This window comes from Daphnia carinata, chromosome 5 (genome assembly GCF_022539665.2).
Source record: "Daphnia carinata strain CSIRO-1 chromosome 5, CSIRO_AGI_Dcar_HiC_V3, whole genome shotgun sequence".
NCBI classification, from domain to species: Eukaryota; Metazoa; Arthropoda; class Branchiopoda; order Diplostraca; family Daphniidae; genus Daphnia; species Daphnia carinata.
Genome location: NC_081335.1, coordinates 2,526,914 through 2,546,793, shown reverse-complemented (window position 1 = coordinate 2,546,793; position 19,880 = coordinate 2,526,914). Strand labels below are relative to the sequence as shown.

Here is a 19,880-nt window from a genome sequence, read left to right as displayed (position 1 = left end):
CTTGCGCTATTTGGCAGTGGAATACAGCGCACGTGTCGCAGTCATTAATAGGTAAGCAGGTAAGGGTACGAAAAACAAAATTTCTCGCAACGGAAAGCAATTATGAAAAGGGAAAAAAAGGTTTTAGAGAAGGTCAAGGTAAAAAAAAGATCATATCATGCTACAAAGTATTATCAACCGATACATTAGTTATTTATTTTTAAATAAAAACATGAAGCTCTAAAGCAACTTTTCAAATGCAATATCACTATTAGCCTAATCAGTGTCTCATTTCTCATGAACAGGACAAATTACTTTATCCAAAATTATATTAATGTATACCAAATTTCCAGTCTTTTTGTAAGCAGATTTTTATTAAAAATTCCATGTCATATGCGATACAACAGCCATTAGCACAAAGATAAAACGTCTTATCGGTGCTTGCGGGATACGGAGCATATCCAGAACACGTAATCTGGTTGATATGACGTTTTTGGAGCATACGTCCAAAGTGTTTGACCGTGAGCTTGGCAAATTTTCTCTGCTTCAAATCGTTCAACTTCCTGTAAACAAAAATACAAAGTTCGTCAATGTATCCCCAGGAAAGATTGTTGATAATAAGATTAGACTTGAAGATATGAAAATAACATTACCCCACTTGGGTCGGTACAGTGCAACCATCCTGAGGATTTGCCAGCCTCACACAAAACACTGGAAAATTGGTTCTCCAAATCCTCATTGGATGTTTCAACGAGATTACTTTCAATCATTTCTCGTGGGGCAATGTAGAAGAGTTTGGTTTTAGACTCGTCATTCTTCTTCTTAGCCTTGAATAATCATACGTTATTTTACAAAATGCATGCCAACACAACAATGCACAATAATCCATCAACTGGAAGGGTCTTTAATAGTTTTTCAATTTAATAATAATAAAAACGACAATCACATACGTCGTGCAAAATTAGATCAGAACTGCTTCGGCCGGCTTCTTTGGCGGAAGCCAATGGTCGTTCAAAGTAGTTTTGAACTGGTGAGGCATTTGCGTTTAATACTAGGAACGCACAACAGATAACTGACACAACAAGCATTTTTGGAAGCGCCCAAGTAACACGACGCGAATCTGAAAACGAATGAAATGTTGCGGAGACTAGAGAACGATACATCAGCTCCGGTCAGAAATGCTCTGATATCATCGGGAGCATGTTTTGGCTAGTTAATGTCCACGAAGCTCATCAACGTTTTCACACAAGGCTGGCTTGGGTAGATTTTATGATCATGCCTTGAACCGCTTGATTTCTTGTTTCAATGTCCAAGTCGTGGTGTGTTTCCAATCACGTAGCATAGTTTAATCCGATGTACTATATAGTAGTCGTAGTTAAAAAAAAAATAATAATAATAAATAAGTAAACCACAGGAAAAATCGTGGTTAACATGATTGCTCTAATGCAAGAAATTCTATATAGGTTTATCGCTGCTCGTAACCACAAGTCTTTTTTCGTTGTAATCGCTGCTGCGTCACGATACCCTTCCCATTAGTTTGGTTTGATATCTCAAGTTTCCGGAACGTTCATTATTTGTTGACGATTGAGACTGCGCACCACATTACGCATGGAATTCAACTGCGATTTCACGTTAATAATTCCCAAACAAAATTAGTTTTGTGCAATAACGAAAGATATAGTTTTCTGTAATTAACTTTGGCAAATCAGACAGACATTATTCACGTCGTCAAAACACGAATGACAATAGACACCAGAACAATTAGACTTGGTACATTTTTTGAATTCCGAATTTTCAGGAAGGCCACAAACGACGCAGTAGCGTCGGAACAAACCCAGGGTTTTCGCTAGACCTCGAAACGTTCGCTTTTTAACTCCTTTTTCTGTAAGAATTTTGCCCATGTTAGCGACACTTTGACCGCGCGAAGGTGTTCGCAAGGTTAAAGTGATCTTTGGTCTTTTCCTTTTCTTCAGTAGTTTATTGTACAAGTACTGGACGCGCTGGCTATTCCTCTCCGGATAGAAATAGGCCACGATGGAATGGCGGAGACGAAGGCAATACGCTTGCGATAGAACGGCTAATGCTAAAATTACGTAAATAACAACAATAACAATCACAGTGTCATTGGATATCTTGCGAGGGATCGCCATGCATTGTTTAGCATCGAAAAAAAATGGTACTGCTAATTCGAAATTGACTGAGTCCACTCGAAAAGTGGTAGTTTCGTTCCAGCCGCTACTTTGATTGACATTTCGGACGACAATGTCCATAAAAGTATATAGGGTCCAATCAGCCACGTACAAAATGACTGTGATAACGAAATGGACCAAGTAAAGGACCAGAGAAATGAAAAGAGCTTTTCGTTCAATAGGCGACATGGACAGAGAAACAGAATCAATAATTTTCGCTTTTTCACGAAGATTGAGCGGGAAAAGCGGAGGGCTACCGAGTTCACTACGATGGCGATCGTATCGCTTTAGTAACTCTGTTGCGTAGTCGTTGTCATAGGAAAGAATATTCAAGAATCGATGATAATAAAACCAGCACGAGAAAAGCAAATAGATCAGGCTGAAAATGGTTGCCAACTTGGCAATGCTGACCACAATAAAAAATTGGCCGATTTGGGTTCTAATTTCATTTTTGACGTTGTTGTGTGCTGTGTGCAGTTGCTGTTTGGCGTGATTTATCGTTTGATTGACGTTATCGATCTGGTTTTTAATTTGATCGTAACTCACAGCGTCTTTCACTGTTTGTTTTGCCTTTATTAAAACAGAAATATGCATCAGCTTTACGAACGATGGCAGTTATGAACCATGCTACAACTCACCTGTTGTTTGACTTTGGCAGCAGTGCCACAACCGAAAATTTGGCAAATAATCGATGATATTTCTTCGCCGATACTTACGACAGCTTCAGTGCCTTCTTTCACTTGATTCAAGTGATGCAAGCTAAAATTATGTTTGAAATTGTGTATCGACATTTTGATTCCTTCCTTGATGGCTTGTGTTTGATTGACAGTCATGTTACCATAACAGGACAATGACTGTGAACTTTGTTTCATATTGTACGTTAAATTGCCGAGTGGACCAGCAATTAACTGGGTAACCAGTAGAGCAATTAAAATGGTTTTTCCTTGCCTAGTGCCGAGCGAAGGTACCACCAGCGAAAAAATACAACGACTGCTGTAAGAGAATATCAGTAGTACAGTAACGGCTACGGTCACAATAAGGCCCAACGCACTTGCGATCCACAAATGGAAGGAGAAAGAGAAATGAACAATGGCCATGGCAAGTAATCCGTACAGGATTCCGACTATCAGGATCAAGATCAGTTTAATATTGCGGAACTTATTTGTGTCACTGTAGAGGAACCGAATGATACAGGTACTGTTTGTCGATTTGAAATAACTAACAGACCAATCGAAATCTTCTGGATCTTCCGAGTTCTCACCCATCGGTTCAAGAAGATCCTGCCAGTCGGTCACGAGACCGCGGAGGGATGGCCAATTGGACATTGTCTCGGAAGGCACAGAGAGAGATGACCTTTCGAACGACTCATCTTTCGTTTGAGGTATTACAACGAGTGAAAATGGACTTTTCGGGGGTTCCTCCATTATTTTGAACTGTTCTACATGAAGACCAAAGTTCAACTGCTTTATTATTTGGCTATAAACTTTTATGTATTGCGAACGGGATGGAGTTGTGAAACCAAATTTTTGAGATTCGGTCGTCAACTGGATCCGTATGTTATGATAAATAACGGTTTCCGTAACATGAATGCTGTTCAGGAATAAAGGCGTCATTCTATCCGAAGCTTTTTCCTGTTGATGGTTAACCCTGACATTTATCATCATCCGCGTTGATCGCGGCCTTCACAATGTCTAACGTTTCCTTATAGCTGGTTAATACGCTTATAAGCATTCTTTAATGCTCGCATAATCCAGCTACATAAATAAGGTTTTATTCTGAAAGAAAATTTTGAATTGTAAGGTGATATAAAATAAATCAAATACTAATCAGATAATATTAAACAGAATTAATATGTATTTCATGAAACCTTGAATTTCAAAAACAATTGCGACAAATACCATGCAGAAAAGAAACAAACAAACTACATGAAACAGACATGAATTTTACTGACGACCTACGAAACCGTAATTCGCGAAAAAAGACTTTCTTCAAAGCTCGGGAGATTTGGTAGCACTGGTACCATATGCACGACTTTTAAACAATTCGAATTGCACGTCTGCAAAGTCTGAAAAATTTAATCGTCGTTTGTGATAGCACGTCCCACCAATATCACCCAGTGTAGAAAGTTTTGAACGCAAATCGAAAGGAAACGTAGGCTTTGAAGCAGCATTCAACGAAGGAGTCAATTATCCAGATAACGTCGAGAAAAAATACCCAAATCGAAGATACCAAAAAAAAAAACAAGTCGAGAAGCAACAAAGTAAATGAAAAGGCGCCATAAAGGACCTAACTCTTTAAAGGGAGAACGAGTTTTCGAACTTTTCGACATCACGTCCACGTTAATGTCGATCTAGACCCCCAAAAGCTCAACACTACCCCACGATTCGATTCAAGGCCTTAAGCTAACTTAAAAATAAACTTAAAACTAGCTTAAACCTAACTTGAATCAATCGCAAAAGTATATGGCGTGGTATGAGAGTCTATGATCGACATTGTTGTGCAGATGATGTCGAAGCCATTCAAAAACTCCCCCTCCCCCGCAGTAGTTAAATCCGTTATAAAACGTCCTTTTTCTTTACTTCCTTTGCCGCTCGTTCTCGTTTTCTCAACACGTTTCGACCTGGGTTCCCTACTCGTTGGCTTTTCTGAACAATGCACAAAATTCGTTGAAGCGGTGGTGTGGTGTGCGCGGCGTCTTTTTCAAGTGTTTGAATCGGCCGTTTGTTGTTTATAGTTGTGCTGCAGTGGCTTCGTTATCAGCGCCCCTTTTCTTTGGTTTAGGTGTAAACCACGAGCGGATATTACGTATGAAGTTCCGAAATTTGTTTTTCTTTATCGGCTTTTCATTGCCAGTTGTACCACTTTCCGTGATCTTTTCTTGTTCGTCATGGGTCTCTGCAGTTGCGTCTGCTTGTTGTGTTACGTGATCGTTAGCAGTCACTTTAGTTGCACCATCCGACTCTAGCGGTTCAGCAGGATACTTCTCTTTCGTTTCAGGTTGAGTCTCGTTACCGGGTCTCGTTTTTTTCGAAGGGAAAGCAGCTCTTCTCCATTTCTTCCATTTCGTTTCCGATTTCCCAGACTTGTTTTTCTTGGTAATAGCTGCAATATCATTTTCTGCCACAGCCAGTTCTTTTTGAACTACTGGTGTTGATTGCAGTTCGCTGGGTGAATCAGAGACAGATGTAGCGCTCCCTTCATTTTCAACTATTTCTTCAATTCGAGGTCCAGTAACTGGAGAGGATTCAGAAAAGTCGTCCGGCAGTTCAGTTATTATAGGGCCGGGATTAGTAGGGGAGAAAAACGAAACGTAATCTTTGTCTTCATCACAAAACCTTGACAGAAACTCGGTGACTTCAGATCCCAGCAATATCTCACCATCAATCGCTATCGCTAAACGCTCTTCATGAAAAATCGTGACGGGAGCGGGTGGTTTTTGCTGAGAGTCAATGTCCACTGAATTTGGGCGCATTATTTCCAAACAAGTAGATGCAGCAGGCATAACTACTTTTGGTAAACCGTTCGGTATGCCGATCTCTGGTGTTCCTTGGTGTCCATGAAGTTTCCTTGGGGTTGGTACCGAATGTGAAGGTGCCCTATAAAAAAATTTTGTCCGTGGTGCTGGAACAGGCACTGTTCGTCTTTCCAGATCTTCGGGTTTCTCCTGGTTGCCGGTAAATTCCAATTTGGTTTCCACCAGGGGTAATGGTGCCCTATACAATTTGGTACTGGGTCGTAATACTTTCCTCCTAGGAGCTGGAACAGGTGCAATACTTTCCGGTTCGTTATGCTCTTGTGGTTCAAAAAATGGATTGTTTGGATCGGTAATCGGGGGAAATTCTTCCTCGTCGAAAACGAGAGCTCTCTGTGGCCGGTGTTTCAGAAAAGGATGGTCTGGAAGGATCTCGGGTGAATTCACTACAGAGTCGGTCGTTAGAGTTTGTATCATACGACCAACTTCCTGGTCTTGATGAGAATCCAATTCTGTAGGATTAAAAACGGGATTGCTAGGATCGGTAATGGGTGGGTAAAGTACGGAATCAAGAATATATGGTAGTGGTGCCCGACGCGTTTTACGGCGACGCCTCTGAAGTTTCTCCGTAGGCGATCCTGAAAGCTGGGCCGTTGCCGCGACCAAGTCTATAGAACTCGCGTTTGAAGTCACCTCTTCTTGTCCTAGGAGTAACACTTCTAAGGCAGTGTTGTCAAGCTGGGTGTTAACATCCAAGCTGTTATCGCCTTTTTCCTTGCAGTTATCTGGTATATTCTCCTCCATTTTCTTTTTGGTTTCCAAAGGGGTTTTTAACTTCGTCTTCATGGAGCCGACAATAGTGTTCAGTTCACGTGGAGGATGTTCAATTACCACCACAGTTTCCGAATCTGGTTCTTCCATTTTCTTTTTGGTTTCCAAAGCGGCTTTCAACTTTGTTTTCCTGGAGTCGAGAACAGTGTGGATTTGAAGTGGAGGACGTTCAATTACCATCACTGTTTCATAATCTGGTAGGGTCGTTTCGATATCGGTTCCGTTGATGCCGTAGTCGATAGCCGAAACTTCTGGTAAATCTTCTAGTAAGTCAGTTAGATCCCATTTGGGAAACTCTTCTGGTGTGGTGTGGTAGAAGCCTTTATTTTTGTGCCATCCACAGACACAGTTAAAGGTAATTCGCTCTTGTGTAAGATATAAATACAACATGAGAAGAAACAGGCAAAGCGGTATGAATCCAAATATGATACCCATTTTTAGATTTACTATTACTGTATTTAGCTGAGGTGTTGCTGGTGAATTTGGCACCTGTATTAATAGCTCAGCAGCATTTTGCTAATGAGTAGCAAACCACCCATTCCCCGAAAATGGTATTTTACAAGAATTATCTTTGCGTTATATTTTCTTATCAATCCGTTACAGATATATCATCATATTACACACCTATTTCGAATTTTAAAAATCATAAAATGTTATTTTGGTTAATTATCTTGACGATTGTAATGCCGAATCGAGTATTGGATTCATAGGATTTGAACACGGAAAAGGAGCTGCGCATGCGCTGATTGTCTGCATCTCCACCATTCGTTCGTATTGGAAAAACGCCAGGCGGCAACGTTGTTTGTTGTGAAGTGTTTTCTTTCCAGTTTCCACGTCTTCTATTCTCTTTCGGTTTTGTTTCACCACCTGTAAAGAGGCATTTTATTTTACCACAGTAAGCTGCTTTTGCAACTTATTTTACCCATTCCATGACGTTTCTTCCTTTGTCTCTAGTTGAAATGGAAATTGTTGCTGATAAGTCTGAACGCGTCAACTGTCCATTTGATCCTGTTCATGTCATTGAGAGACGGAGATTGCAGGCACATATAATAAAGTGCAAACGTGTATGTTATTATTAACTATTGCCCAATTCAAAATGCGAAGATTTAATTTATTCATATACAACTCTAGAATCTCCCTGCAAATCATGACTTTGTTCAATGCCAATTTTGGACCTTACATTATGTGAAGAAACGTGATCTGGAAGCACATTATTTAACATGTGAGCATGCCTTAATGAAACAGGCAACAAAGAGGATGGCATCTGGTAACATCCAAATGCATATTATTTGTCTTGTATATTACATTGTTCATCTTTTTATTTTATTTATTAGCTGAACCATCTAGATTTAGGGAGCCTAAACTAATTTACAATGATACCACAACAACACAGTCTTCATTTACAGACGAGTCATGGGATATCCCATCTGACCAACCTACTTTTACACCAGAAGCATTGAGAGCACAAGCAACACACATGACGTAAAGAACACTTTTTTTGTTAAATTTTAGAAGGAAAACCAATTATAGTTATTTGATAAATGTTACAGAATACCTCTTGGGTTAACAAAGTCAAAGCGAAGAGAGTATAGAGAACAGGAACGTAAAAGACTTCGAGAACAAGAGTAAAAACTTTTCGCATTCACGCTATGTAGGTTTTTAAACTAAAGTTGCCCATTGATTAGAGCTGCTGAGCTGCTCGTAAAACCTGAAAAAACTTCGGCGCTGGGAACTTCAGCAATTATATCAGAGCCAAATGAAAACCCAAGGAGACCAGGTACTACAACTTTGCACCAAAAGTTTCCGTTAAAATAACAAATCATGCTGTCTGAAATGCCTTACAGAGATGCCAGCAAACCGCCCTATAAATGCGTCGTTTGTCCCGTCAACTGGATCAAGTTATCCTGAAAGTTCTACCGGATCATCTGCACCCACTAATTATGCTGATGCTGGTCTCCCCCAATACGGGCTGTCCCGTCAAGGCATGCCACCAGCTCACGGGATGCCTTCTTCCCATAGAATGCCTTCTCACGGGCAGATGCCTAGCAGGGGAAGGGGATATTTACGTGAGATATATTTCAACCTGATTAGCTTCAAACAATTTGCATTTTTATGAATTCTTTTTCAACATAGTTTCTCAATCAACGTGGACTGACAACGCCCGACAGACATACCATCCGTACGTTGTAAATTTTAAATTATCACAACGAGTTTGCGTATTCATGTATATACCCCGATTTTTCTAGCTATCCCTATAATGGAATTCCGTACCGTTATTCGCCAGATGATTTTCCTGGCTTGTGAAACTACGAAGTTGTTCTAGTTTCAAGAAATCTCTCATTTCCCGGCAGCTTTGCAGCTAAAGGTTTTCTGGTTTTAGCCTTTCATATTTTTTTTATTTTGAACGACTTCTTCAATCTTAACTTTTGACTTGTACTACTTTTAACAAATTTGACTTCATTTTAGCTGAGGTAGGATTTACCTTAAACAAACTTAACGTGTCCTCAACACTCTTAAAACTGTTTGTAAAATGAAAATTTTGTGTTTGTTGTACGTGATTCGAAACATCTTGACACACGACTTAAACGACTTTTTTTACAAGTACTTTTCCGTGTATTATCAAACTTGGTCAATAAGTTCACATAGTTTTTTTAAAATTTGAGTTCTCTTTGCAGATTGCCCTGGTTTCGACGACTTGAAAAAGGAAACGATGCAACTGACATCGCCAACGGCTTGATTACGATAGCAGGCATGAATCCAAAACGCTATCTCGCCCCAAACAAAAAAAAAACACGTAAACAGGTAGGGACGGAGTTCGCCTGAGCTCCTGGCAGTTGGCGTTGTATAACATAACAGAAGGCAAGCTGGATAGGGCAGTCAGTGGCCAGAGGTAGAGTACTCAACTTTTGTGCATCCCATTTCCTGAAAGATTGAAAAACATTGAAATACCTCAGTCGCTTACAGTGGCTGTTTTCAGAAAATGACAGTGTTTGTGACGTATGGCGGATTGCATTGTGTTTCCATTTTCTGTGCATGCCTGATTGTGTTCATAGCGACATGGGCCCAATCTCTAGAAACGGAAAATGTCGCGTTGACACAAGGTAATTCATCAAAACCGGTTTATTTCCAAGGCCAAAACCTGGTGAGCCACTCCCATTAACGAGCCCCGTGAAGCGTCAGACAACAGTGGCAGAAAACCATTCAACATCCAGTTTCCTAAATCAATGTCCTTGAAGCTTGAATTGAGCCAATCAGTTAACTAATTATTATTTGAATTTAATCAGTTAATGGAAAGAGATCAGGATCCCTTGGTCGACTTCGGAATCCGGCAGCCATCGTACCGGGCCATGAGCCAAAACATCATTCGTGTATGACTTTTGATGGACAACCAGGTACCTGCATGTCTGCCCGGGAATGTTACCCGTACACGAAAGTTCATCAGTCGCTAGGTCCCAGAGAGACGTGGGTTCTCGGCTCCCTGGGAACCTGCCATTTGTCCACGGACTCCATCGGACGACAGGTTTACGATTCTTTGAAACCATTACAACAACAAAGCATCTTTATTATTATTTTTTTAAATTCCAGGGTTCCGGAATCTGCTGTAATTCACCTCGTCAATCGCGACTTCCTCAGGTTAACAATCTAACTTACAATGAACAATTGCTTCATCAGCAAGAAATGCGACGCATCAGCGACTCCGCAGGATCCAGAATCGTAAATGGAAAGCTTTCCGCATTGGGAGAATTTCCTTTTATGGTGAGTGCTTGGACCATCGTTGAATTAAACGTGTTTTAAACTACGAATAGAACATATTTGGCATTAAAACAGATAGGTATCATGCGAGGAAAAAACGTTTTTTGCGGAGGATCGCTATTGGATGCCAATCACGTTTTAACAGCGGCGCATTGCGTTAGCGGGTAGGAAATAGTATTTTTTATATTTAATATTTAATGAAGAGCTTCAATCAAAATTGTTTTGCAGCTTATCACCTCAGAATATACTGGAGCTAACGATCATTCTTGGCGCTGTCGAATTAAGTGACCCCAAAAAAGTGACTAGGCGGGTAAAGAGCGTTATTCGTCACAGACAATTCGACAACCGCAAATTGGTAATGAAAGATTTCAATATACTTAACAATTTAAATTATTCATGATGGCCAGTCTTAAAATCCATCGTTAAATGCAAAATCTTTATTCTAGCGCAACGATATTGCTCTGCTTACGTTAGACTCGCCTGTTGAATTCTCCAGCGTCATATCTCCAGTTTGTCTTCATGATAATGTCACACACAGCTACGTGGGAAAAGACGTCGTAACCGCTGGATGGGGCCGGACGTATTACAGTACGTACGAATGGCAAATTGTGGAAACTAGATAGTCAATGTAATGCAACTTAAATCAACAGAGGGACCGAAATCACCGGTGCTACAAAAAGTGACGTTGCAACTCAAATCACTGGATGATTGCCGGAAAAATTTAGGAGTTCAATCGCCTGGAGGTGTCCCCGACCATTACATTTGTGCATGGGCCCCCAATCGAGATTCGTGTGCCGTAAGTGAATGCTACGGGAAATTGTAAAGGCTATACTAAAGATATTCAATGAATGGTTTCAACACATGTAGGGTGACAGTGGAGGACCACTTATGCTTGCAGAAGATGGTTGTCAAATCGGCGTCGTTAGCTGGGGTATCGGATGTGCAACCAATACTTACGGAGTCTATACGCGGATCTCTTCTTTCCGTGACTGGATCGATAAAAACAAAGTTCGCTTTTAAATCATTGTTTCTGGGTATCATTAAATACAAACGTTTGTCATTCAATCGTGGACGCATGCATTCAATCATTTGTCTAATCGATTTCGCCATCTTACGAAGTCTATTTTGGACTGTACAAGTCCATAGTTTAGTTAACACCATAATTCCGCCTTAAAATAAAGGCTTCTGTTTCCGTCGAGAATGAGCTATTCTAAATCATTTAAATTACTTCATCATATTTGCACAGTTTTGCTGTTCTACACAGCACCAAAATATTTGTTGTTTTATAAAGAATCTAACAGCTGATCTTTAGAGCTTCAAAAAAATATATATATTCACGGTGGCCGAAGGAAAGGACTTAGAAAGTTTTCGTTTTCAATAACAACTTAAAGAGAATTTTTTTTTTTTTAATCGGTAGCTGTCGATATTTTCATTTTTTAAATAGTAGTATTTTCATTGTTTGTTTCTTTTTTTTTTTTTTTTTTTTTGCAATAACAATTTTTGTAGCTGGCATTGCTGTACGTCGCATTGGTGGGAAACTTGCATATGGCAGTCGGTGGTCATACCTTGGAGCACTGGGTCTATGCATCTCGTTTCCTAAAACATTAGAAAACATTGAAAGATATCAGTCGCGATAAGTTGCTTGGCTTTTGAATAAGAAGGTGCTTGTTAACTACCGAAGATATATCGTGTTTCTTTTTTCTGTGGATTTATCATTGTATTCGTAGCGACGTGGACACCAAAACCTGACTGAACCACTTCTATTCATGGGGCATTTCACGAACTCTGCCAAGCAGCAGCTAGCAATGGCAAGAGGTTTTCAACAACTAGTTTTTTTACATCTAAGTTTTGAAATGACCTTGAAATTTTAGTTGAACTAATTTTATTTACCAATCTAGTTGAATGATATAAGACAATGGCGACCGGTTGGTGTGCGTCGATCGACTAAAGAATCAAGCAGCCATCAAATCGAACGATGTGCCGAAACATAGCTCCTGTGTGATTTTCACTGGAAAATCAGGTACAATGTGTGTCTGCACAGGTAACGTTATCCACGCACCAAATTCATGATTCTCTCGGTCATTAGAGACAAATGAGTTTTTGATTCTCTGGAACCCGGATGTACAACCAATGCGTACAAGGTCTATGGGCGGATTCTTCTTCCGTGACTGGATCGATAAAAATAAAGTTCGTTTTTAATATTCTTTCTTTCATTCTGGTTATCATAAAACACAAACATAATAATTTGTTTTGTATTTCTCTTCACAAAAAATATCTCAATAGGATTCCTTGAAATCGTGGTTTCGTTTTTGCATCTAGGACGACGGCATCTTCGTAATGTTCTTGAACTAAACCTGTGAAATCTGTCGTGATTAAGTCCAAATGTGGTAAGAACTATGCCTTTTTGATTTCTTTTCTGCACTTTTATGTCTTTACTTAACAAGGTGTAACTGTTTAATGACGGACGCTGTAACCAGAAGAGACGTTGGTGGCCCCTGACGACGACTATTCAATCGTCCTTGAATACTGGGAAATGTCTACAAAGAGATGGTTCCAATAACCATCTTTGTAAAACCTTTGACTGTGGAATTTTTCAAAGGCGTCGTATGAAGAGCTTCACAGAGATCACACAAGGCTATCTTGGTTGTCTCGTGGAGGTCGTTGACACGATAGTGTTTTTTCCACCAAAAATATTCGGCATACATTGTGTCATTACGATCGAGTTCATTCAGGTAATCAGCCAGCTGATGGGGTGTGTAATCAAGAGCGTTGATGTACGAATGAGGAGGAGCAATCGCAGCATAATCAGCTCCACCAAGTACAACGGGCACTATGTTTCGATTCATAATTTCAAAGAACTTCTCGGTGACGTATTCTTCACAGATGGAGTTTTCAAAGGACAAGTAGAATTTGTAACTTTTTTCAATCAAATTATAGCACACATCGCGATTCTTAACTCTAGGACATTTGCCACCACAATTTCCTGCTTTACTGAAAATATCTATTGTAGTAAATTTTTGCATTATACTGACGTATGCTTCTCTGTTGCTTTCAGCGTTGCAGTTTGTTACGAACCACACAGCTAGCTTCGTCTTCCCCTTGGCTGGACTGATGCCTGGTCGCATCATCTCTTTTCGCATTGCCATTGCCTGATCCATCGTGCTGGGTGCGCTATCCAAAGGAATTATTTCGCCGTACCTTAGGTGAAAAGTAGAGCCTGTTCGGTAAGTCATAGTCCAGTTAAAATAGTTGTCAAACTTCGCCATGTATCTGGGCATGTGTGCTGGCGGCTCGTTATTGAACATGAGAAAAATTTGCTCGGGTCTTCGATTTTTAAAATTGTGTGGAATTCTCTGCGTCGACGGATGAATCATTATGGCGTCGAAATCCTCGGGTGGCATAACACTGGTATTTTTAGTGAGGAAACAGTTGCTGAATGGACAATTTGCAACAATGAATGGGGAACGACCTACTTCCAATTTATATCCCCAGATATTTTTCCACATCAAAATGTTTTTAGTGCGGCTGCTAGCAGATAGTCTTTACCGTTTGCTTTTGCCATAATTTGATTCTTTTGTTCTGTTGCCTATTTGACGAAGAAGTCCAGGATGTTCTACTTCAGCATGGTACGCAACGTGCAAATATAGACACATCGAAATGAAGACGCTTAATAGAAAAACCCGCAAACGTCGACGTTGTTTCAACATAACTACAAACGCCATCACGCAAGGGCTAACTGTGAGCCGTAACAGTGTAAGTACTTTTTCGCAATCCACCCGAGATGTTTCTTGTGTCTTTCTGTTTGTTTGTTTTTTAACATGAAATCCTTCTGCCGTGAGTATGATAAAAATTAGGTCGCAAAACGAAATAGATAAACGAAAATGTCCGTTTGGTAATGAAAAGTACAGATGGCAACTGTTGTAGTCTCAAGTTCTGACTCTCAACTGATGAATTTCCGTTTCTCTACACTAGGTATCCTTTTCTCGACAGGAAAACCCTTTCCATTATTCTGATTGGCTTACTCGGAAAACTTCGGAACGCCACCACTGTAGAGAGAGCAATTCACAATGGTGTTGCTTAAAGTGGTAAGGAAATATTTTCTTATTTACAGTTTAGCTGTTAGATCCAAGCCCCCATATGGGCTTACTTTTCGACGAACAAATATGCATAATTACCATAATGGGTGGTAAAAAGCTTACGGTTCTGTTTCTATTCTGTTTCCTGTCCTTCCAAGTAGTCTGAAAACAAAACGACTCAAATAAGGTGCTCGTTAAAAATGCAATGAATAGTCGTTCAAAGTAGCTACCCACTTCTGTAAATCTTTAAATGCAACTTTCAAAGCAAAAAAAAAAAAAAAATTTTTTAAGTAGTAGTAAAAATTTGGATTGCTGTAAAACGCGATGAGGGACAAATTACAGTGGGCAAATAGTGATCAGTGGTAAAGTACCAAATTTGTGCTTTTCGTATTACGGAAAATTAGAAAACAGCATTGAAGGGGAAAGATCTCAGTCGCGATCAGTATCCAATGTGTTATTAGTGTCCAATCTGCTGAAGAGTAGGTTTTTTTAGTTTCCTTTTTTCTTGCATGTATAATTGTCTTCACAGCGACGTGAACCCAACCTTTTGGAAATTCAAGAGATCATGAGCCATCAGATAATCCGTCAGAATACTGGTTGTTTCCAAGGCCAAAAAACCTGACTGAGCTACTCCATATTTTAGAGCACTCTCCATGCAGCTATCCTAGTAAACTGAGGGCAGTGCCAAACAACCATTTGAAACTATTTCCCTTATTAAAATTTCTTATCTCTTTGATACACAAACACAAAAGTTCCCTATTCCCACTGTTACAGGGAGACAGAAGTTTTGGGTTTCCAGGACACCTGCTGACGGACTCCATCGGATGATACGTGTTTCCTTACAATTGTAATAAAATGCTTTTTTTTTTCTTTTCCAGGTTCTGAAAACTGCAGTAATCCGTCCCATGAATCGCGACTTCCTCAGACCAATAACCTAATGCTTAAAGAACAATTGCTTTGCTGTAACTAATGGCGACATATCAGTGACTCCGGGAGACTTCAGAATCGTAAATAAAAAGCTTTCAGTATTAGGATAAATTCTTTTTATAGTAGAACGTAAATAAGAATAATGGACTTTACGTACTGGCACTAGCAGGTAAGAAATTAAATTATGTTCTCTTTATTTTATTTATTTTTTTATATTTTATGAAGGTCTTGAACCAAATTTTCACAAAGCTTCTCACTTCAAAATATACTGAAATTCATCGCCATTCTCGGTAGAAATGCCTTGAATTATTGGACATTTTTTGTCTTTGCCTGAAGCACCAGCTAAATCTTCTTATCTTTTTGAATTAAACCTGCGGAACCTGTCGTGACTGCTACAAGGTGGGGTACAAATTTTCAAAATAAATTTCTCTGCTGAGCTTTTGTCTATTTCTTAAGAGAGCGCGGATGTTTAGTCGCGGAATCTGTAACTAAATGAAACGTTGATGGGTCCGGACGACGGTTTTCCAGTTGTCCTTGATGATTGGGTACTATGAACAAAGATGGTTCCACCTACGAGCTCTGCACAATTTTCAATTCAAAAGGCGTCGAGTGAAGAACTTCACAGAGATCACAACGCGTTCTTGCATTGCCCATAGGGATTGCTTGCACAGCAGTGCGGCTTCCACCAGAAATACTCGGCGTAAGTGTCATTACGATCCAATGCCAAAATAGTTGGCCTTTAGTATCCTGCAACAGGAGTAGAAGAAATAACTGTGTAGTTTCAAATTCTGAGAATCTACTAATGTTTTCGTATTCCCAGTGCATCACGTAGCTCTTAAGGAATGACCCGGGGTCTTCGCCAGTCGATTTAACCGCTGGGCTGTCGCAAGCAAAACCCTTTCGGTTATTCTGATTTGCTCTTCCGGAGAACTTTCGAAAGCCGCTACCACCACCAAAAACTAAACCGGCTACTTACAAGGTTGTCAATCTGTCAACAGCATCGGTTAAAAGTTGAAAAGCATCACGTGGTAAATACCTACAATATTACTAACAATTCAATGATTTTAGCGCATGTTTGAAGTTGATTTTCGAAAAATCAATATGTATAGTAAAACGTTTATACAGGTGTAAACAGTTACCGTAATGGATAAAGTATTCACCAAATATGGATAGCCAGGATAATGAACAGCTATTACTGATAAATTTGAAACAGATTTTGATTAACAAGACATTTAGAAATAGCAAATCTTAAGACGTTTTTGCGGTATAGCACTCGATCTAAAGTCAGCTGTTTCATTATTTAATTTTAATTATTTTTTTTTTTTCAGTTGGTATTGCTGTAAAACTTGATGGTGGGAAAATTGCAGAGGGCAGGAAGTAGTCAGATGTAGAGTAATCAACTTGTGCGTTGCATTTTTTGAAAGAAAACACATTGAACGATCTCAATTGTGCCCTAGAAGTAGGAGGAGTTCTTAGGACGGTGCTTATTAGCGACTGCGGATTGTATTTTATTTACCCTTTTTCTTGCGTTTCTAGTTGTGTTTACTGCAACGTGAGTCAGCTGCCAGAAATTTAGCTTGTCGTGGTGACATTAGACAATCCTTCAGAATGCTGGTTGTTTCCAAGGCCAACAAACCTGATTGTGCCACTCCCATGTATTGACATTTCACAGTTCTTTTCAAGCAAAGTTAGATGGCGAAAAACCTTTTGATAACCAGTTTCCTGAATCTAAATTCTCTGATGCTCTTGACGCTTTAGTTGATCCTAAGCGCCTTACCAATTGAAGAATTTCCTAAGGTAATGGAGTCCGATTGTGGGTTCGTCGATCGACTGTAAAATTCGGCAGCCATTCAACAGGATCTGTAGCCGAAACGTTTCTCTTAACGACTTTCGATGCACAACCAGTTATCTATAGGCATGGCAATGGTAATCAGCATGTACAAAAATTTAGGTAAGGAAACCAACTCTCTTCAAAGTTTTTTCCTGTTTGATCACTTCAGACTGTCGAATGAAATGACCCTAGTTGAGTTACTAATAATGTAAATAGTATTGTTCGTCGTAGATAAGCCGCCAGAAGGTGTCCTGATCACTGCATTTGTGTATTAGCCCGCAGCTGAGATTTTTACAGGTAATTTCTTATTAGCTCATTTCGTGTATTGGATTAAAAGACGTGGCTGCTTAATTCTCATAATTGACACTAAATGAATCACTGGTGGCTCATGACAGGCCATTCAGTTTTCTTTAAACTTTGGATTATTTAGACAGTTAGCTTGTTTCATGTACCACGTCTGTATACCTTTGACTGTAGATTTTTCCAATGGCGTTGAGTGAAGAGCTTCACAGAGATCACAGAATACTTGTCTATTTGTCTCATAGAGGTTATTGATACGATAGTGGGGTTTCCACCAGAAATACTCAACGTACAAAGTGTCATTACGATCGAGTTCATTCAGGTAATCAGCCAGCTGATGGGGTGTGTAATCAAGAGCGTTGATGTACGAATGAGGAGGAGCAATCGCAGCATAATCAGCTCCACCAAGTACAACGGGCACTATGTTTCTTGTCATCATCTCGAAGAACTTTTCCGTGACGTAGTCTCGACAAATAGAATTCTCGAAGGCCAAATAGAACTTGTAGGAATGTTCAATCAGATCGTAACAAACATCCACGTTCTTATCTCTAGGGCATTCGTCCCGGCCACCACATCGCCCATTTTTACTAAAAATGTCTATTGTAGCAAATTTTTTCAATATTTTAACGTACGTTTGTCTATTGCTTCTTGCATTACAGTTGGAGGCCAACCAAATGGCTAATTTTGTCTTTCCTTTTGCTGGATTGATGCCTGATAGCATCAGCTCTTGCCGCATTGCCATTGCCTCTTCCATCGTGGTCGGTGCACTATCTAATGGAATTATTTCGCCGTACTTGAGATGGAAGGTGGATCCTGTTCGGTAAGTCATAGTCCAATTGAAATAGTTGTCAAACGCTTGCATGTTTTGGGGCATATGTACAGGCGGCTCGGTGGTAAACATAACAAAAATTTGATCTGGTCTTCGATTTTTAAATACTTGCGGAGTTTTCTGTGTCGGAGGATGAATCAGAATAGCATCGAATTCTTCGTGAGGCATTAGACTAGCATTGTAAGTGATAAGGCAGTTGCTGACTCGGCATCCTACGTTAAGAAATGCTGTACGACCTAATCCAAACCTGTATCCCCAGAAATATTGTTTCCATAGTAAAATGTTTTTTGTGCCTTTGGCGACAGATATTCTTTTCCATTTTTCGTTGACATATTTTGATCCGTTTGTTGTGCTATCTATTGGACGTAGAAGTCCATGGTGTTGGACATCAATGAAATATGCAGCGTACAAAAAGAAACACATCGAAACTAAGATGCTGAGGAGAAAAACTTGTAAAAGTTTACGGTATACAAACATAACCACCAATTCACTAGACACAATTAATGTGAGTCGTAAAAGTATAGGTGCTTTACACGGAATCCCTGAGATTTTTTGGGTTGTAGTTTTTCGTTTTTACAGCCAGTGGAAGTGGTAAAAGAAACTGTTGCTTTCGTGGCCAGATACGGAGATAACAACCGATTTATCAGTTGTTTGCTCACTTTTTGTTCCGTAGATAGTTATGGCATCAGTTTTTTTAAACTTAAATTTTCCACGTAAAAAACTTTTGAAGGATGGGAACAGGATCGGGTATTTTCCTGCAATGAATTTAGAGCCATCTTAAACAAAAACGTATCAAACGAACCAGAAAACTGTAACAGGCCCGCTTCGTGGCGTTTCAAGGATTAAAGGCATCGTCTGTGTGTTGTAGATATTGTATTTGGATATAACAACATGCACGGGCACAAGGCTAACAGAACTGCCTTCTCAGATATTTCCTCTCTTTATGCCAGGAGAAGTATCAGATTATACTATTGTGAGTGTAGCATCGTGAAGCAATAAGAATGTTTGCGGTTTTATAAATGTGGAACTGCGCATCTCTTCGATGACGTAAAAAATGATGACTACAGATCTAGTCAATCGAGATATGGGTCATCATACAATAGTTGCTGCAACTAGCTTTCCTTTTGGGGTAAAGCTCTTATCATTAACTACGTGAGTGGCAGATCCAACGGTGTATAAACTTGATGCCAGCGAGACGACTCTTAAATATTATATCGCTTTGAATGAGTGTCAAATTTAAAAGACTTGACACTAATGATCAAAGCTTTCAATCTGATAATGGCTTAAGGGACCCAGATAATTTTACCTGTCCAAAAAACACACCGGGTTAGCTTTCGTGATCTAGCAAAAATGGCCTAGGTCAACGTTTTCTCTAGACAAAGGTAACTGATTTCTTCATCTGATTCTTTATTTTAACGCTGCCAACTTTCTAAAATATCTAACCAAAAGCTCAACGGTGTTCTTCCTGACCAGCGTTGGCTTTGAGGCGAGACTCATTAACTTTGACCTGTTGTCCTCTGAGTTAATCGACTATCGAATCAACAAGACACGTGCAGCACCTAAGCAGGCTCAGCCATCTTTACCTTCTCTCCTATAAATTGCCAGTCTAGAAACTCTTAAATTTATATTTCGTTGATATTAGTGTCGGAACAACAGCTGAATGAAGATGGTCACCTCTAAATTATTCAAATTG

The 19,880-nt window shown here is 39.7% G+C and overlaps 6 protein-coding genes across 7 annotated transcripts; 2 read left to right on the top strand and 4 right to left on the bottom strand.

The window, feature by feature from the left end:
- Positions 1 to 383: 383 nt before the first annotated feature.
- Positions 384 to 1,165, bottom strand: LOC130696367 (uncharacterized). Its single transcript, XM_057519454.1, has 3 exons — positions 930 to 1,165; positions 633 to 806; positions 384 to 542 (listed from the first exon to the last, which is right to left on the bottom strand). Exons 1-3 carry the CDS (start codon positions 1,140 to 1,142, stop codon positions 411 to 413), a joined length of 519 nt encoding a protein of 172 aa, XP_057375437.1. The 5' UTR covers positions 1,143 to 1,165; the 3' UTR covers positions 384 to 410.
- A 505-nt stretch (positions 1,166 to 1,670) lies between these two features.
- Positions 1,671 to 3,648, bottom strand: LOC130695802 (dendritic cell-specific transmembrane protein-like). The gene is made up of 2 exons (XM_057518853.2): positions 2,807 to 3,648; positions 1,671 to 2,738 (listed from the first exon to the last, which is right to left on the bottom strand). The coding sequence occupies exons 1-2, from the start codon at positions 3,590 to 3,592 to the stop codon at positions 1,671 to 1,673; spliced, it is 1,854 nt and encodes a 617-aa protein (XP_057374836.1). The 5' UTR covers positions 3,593 to 3,648.
- A 3,706-nt stretch (positions 3,649 to 7,354) lies between these two features.
- On the top strand, positions 7,355 to 9,283 carry LOC130696362 (protein D7-like). 2 transcript variants are annotated; one of them, XR_009002609.2, is made up of 9 exons: positions 7,355 to 7,535; positions 7,603 to 7,738; positions 7,806 to 7,953; positions 8,022 to 8,096; positions 8,157 to 8,248; positions 8,316 to 8,537; positions 8,605 to 8,650; positions 8,718 to 8,836; positions 9,147 to 9,283. XR_009002609.2 is itself a non-coding variant. In XM_057519443.2 (8 exons), exons 1-8 carry the CDS (start codon positions 7,401 to 7,403, stop codon positions 8,773 to 8,775), a joined length of 912 nt encoding a protein of 303 aa, XP_057375426.1. In that variant the 5' UTR covers positions 7,355 to 7,400; the 3' UTR covers positions 8,776 to 8,949. The 2 variants fall into 2 exon arrangements, 1 of the variants encoding a protein (XP_057375426.1); XM_057519443.2 differs by lacking the exon at positions 9,147 to 9,283 and having other exon boundaries at positions 8,718 to 8,949.
- A 33-nt stretch (positions 9,284 to 9,316) lies between these two features.
- On the top strand, positions 9,317 to 11,289 carry LOC130696359 (trypsin-1-like). Its single transcript, XM_057519441.1, has 8 exons — positions 9,317 to 9,572; positions 9,756 to 9,991; positions 10,057 to 10,227; positions 10,300 to 10,388; positions 10,453 to 10,579; positions 10,671 to 10,812; positions 10,875 to 11,020; positions 11,092 to 11,289. The coding sequence occupies exons 1-8, from the start codon at positions 9,452 to 9,454 to the stop codon at positions 11,242 to 11,244; spliced, it is 1,185 nt and encodes a 394-aa protein (XP_057375424.1). The 5' UTR covers positions 9,317 to 9,451; the 3' UTR covers positions 11,245 to 11,289.
- Positions 11,290 to 12,761: 1,472 nt separating this feature from the next.
- On the bottom strand, positions 12,762 to 14,137 carry LOC130696361 (alpha-(1,3)-fucosyltransferase C-like). Its single transcript, XM_057519442.2, has one exon. The coding sequence runs from the start codon at positions 13,728 to 13,730 to the stop codon at positions 12,762 to 12,764; it is 969 nt and encodes a 322-aa protein (XP_057375425.1). The 5' UTR covers positions 13,731 to 14,137.
- A 3,219-nt stretch (positions 14,138 to 17,356) lies between these two features.
- LOC130696358 (alpha-(1,3)-fucosyltransferase C-like) lies at positions 17,357 to 18,752 on the bottom strand. The gene has a single exon (XM_057519440.2). The coding sequence runs from the start codon at positions 18,662 to 18,664 to the stop codon at positions 17,459 to 17,461; it is 1,206 nt and encodes a 401-aa protein (XP_057375423.1). The 5' UTR covers positions 18,665 to 18,752; the 3' UTR covers positions 17,357 to 17,458.
- Between the last annotated feature and the right edge of the window lie 1,128 nt (positions 18,753 to 19,880).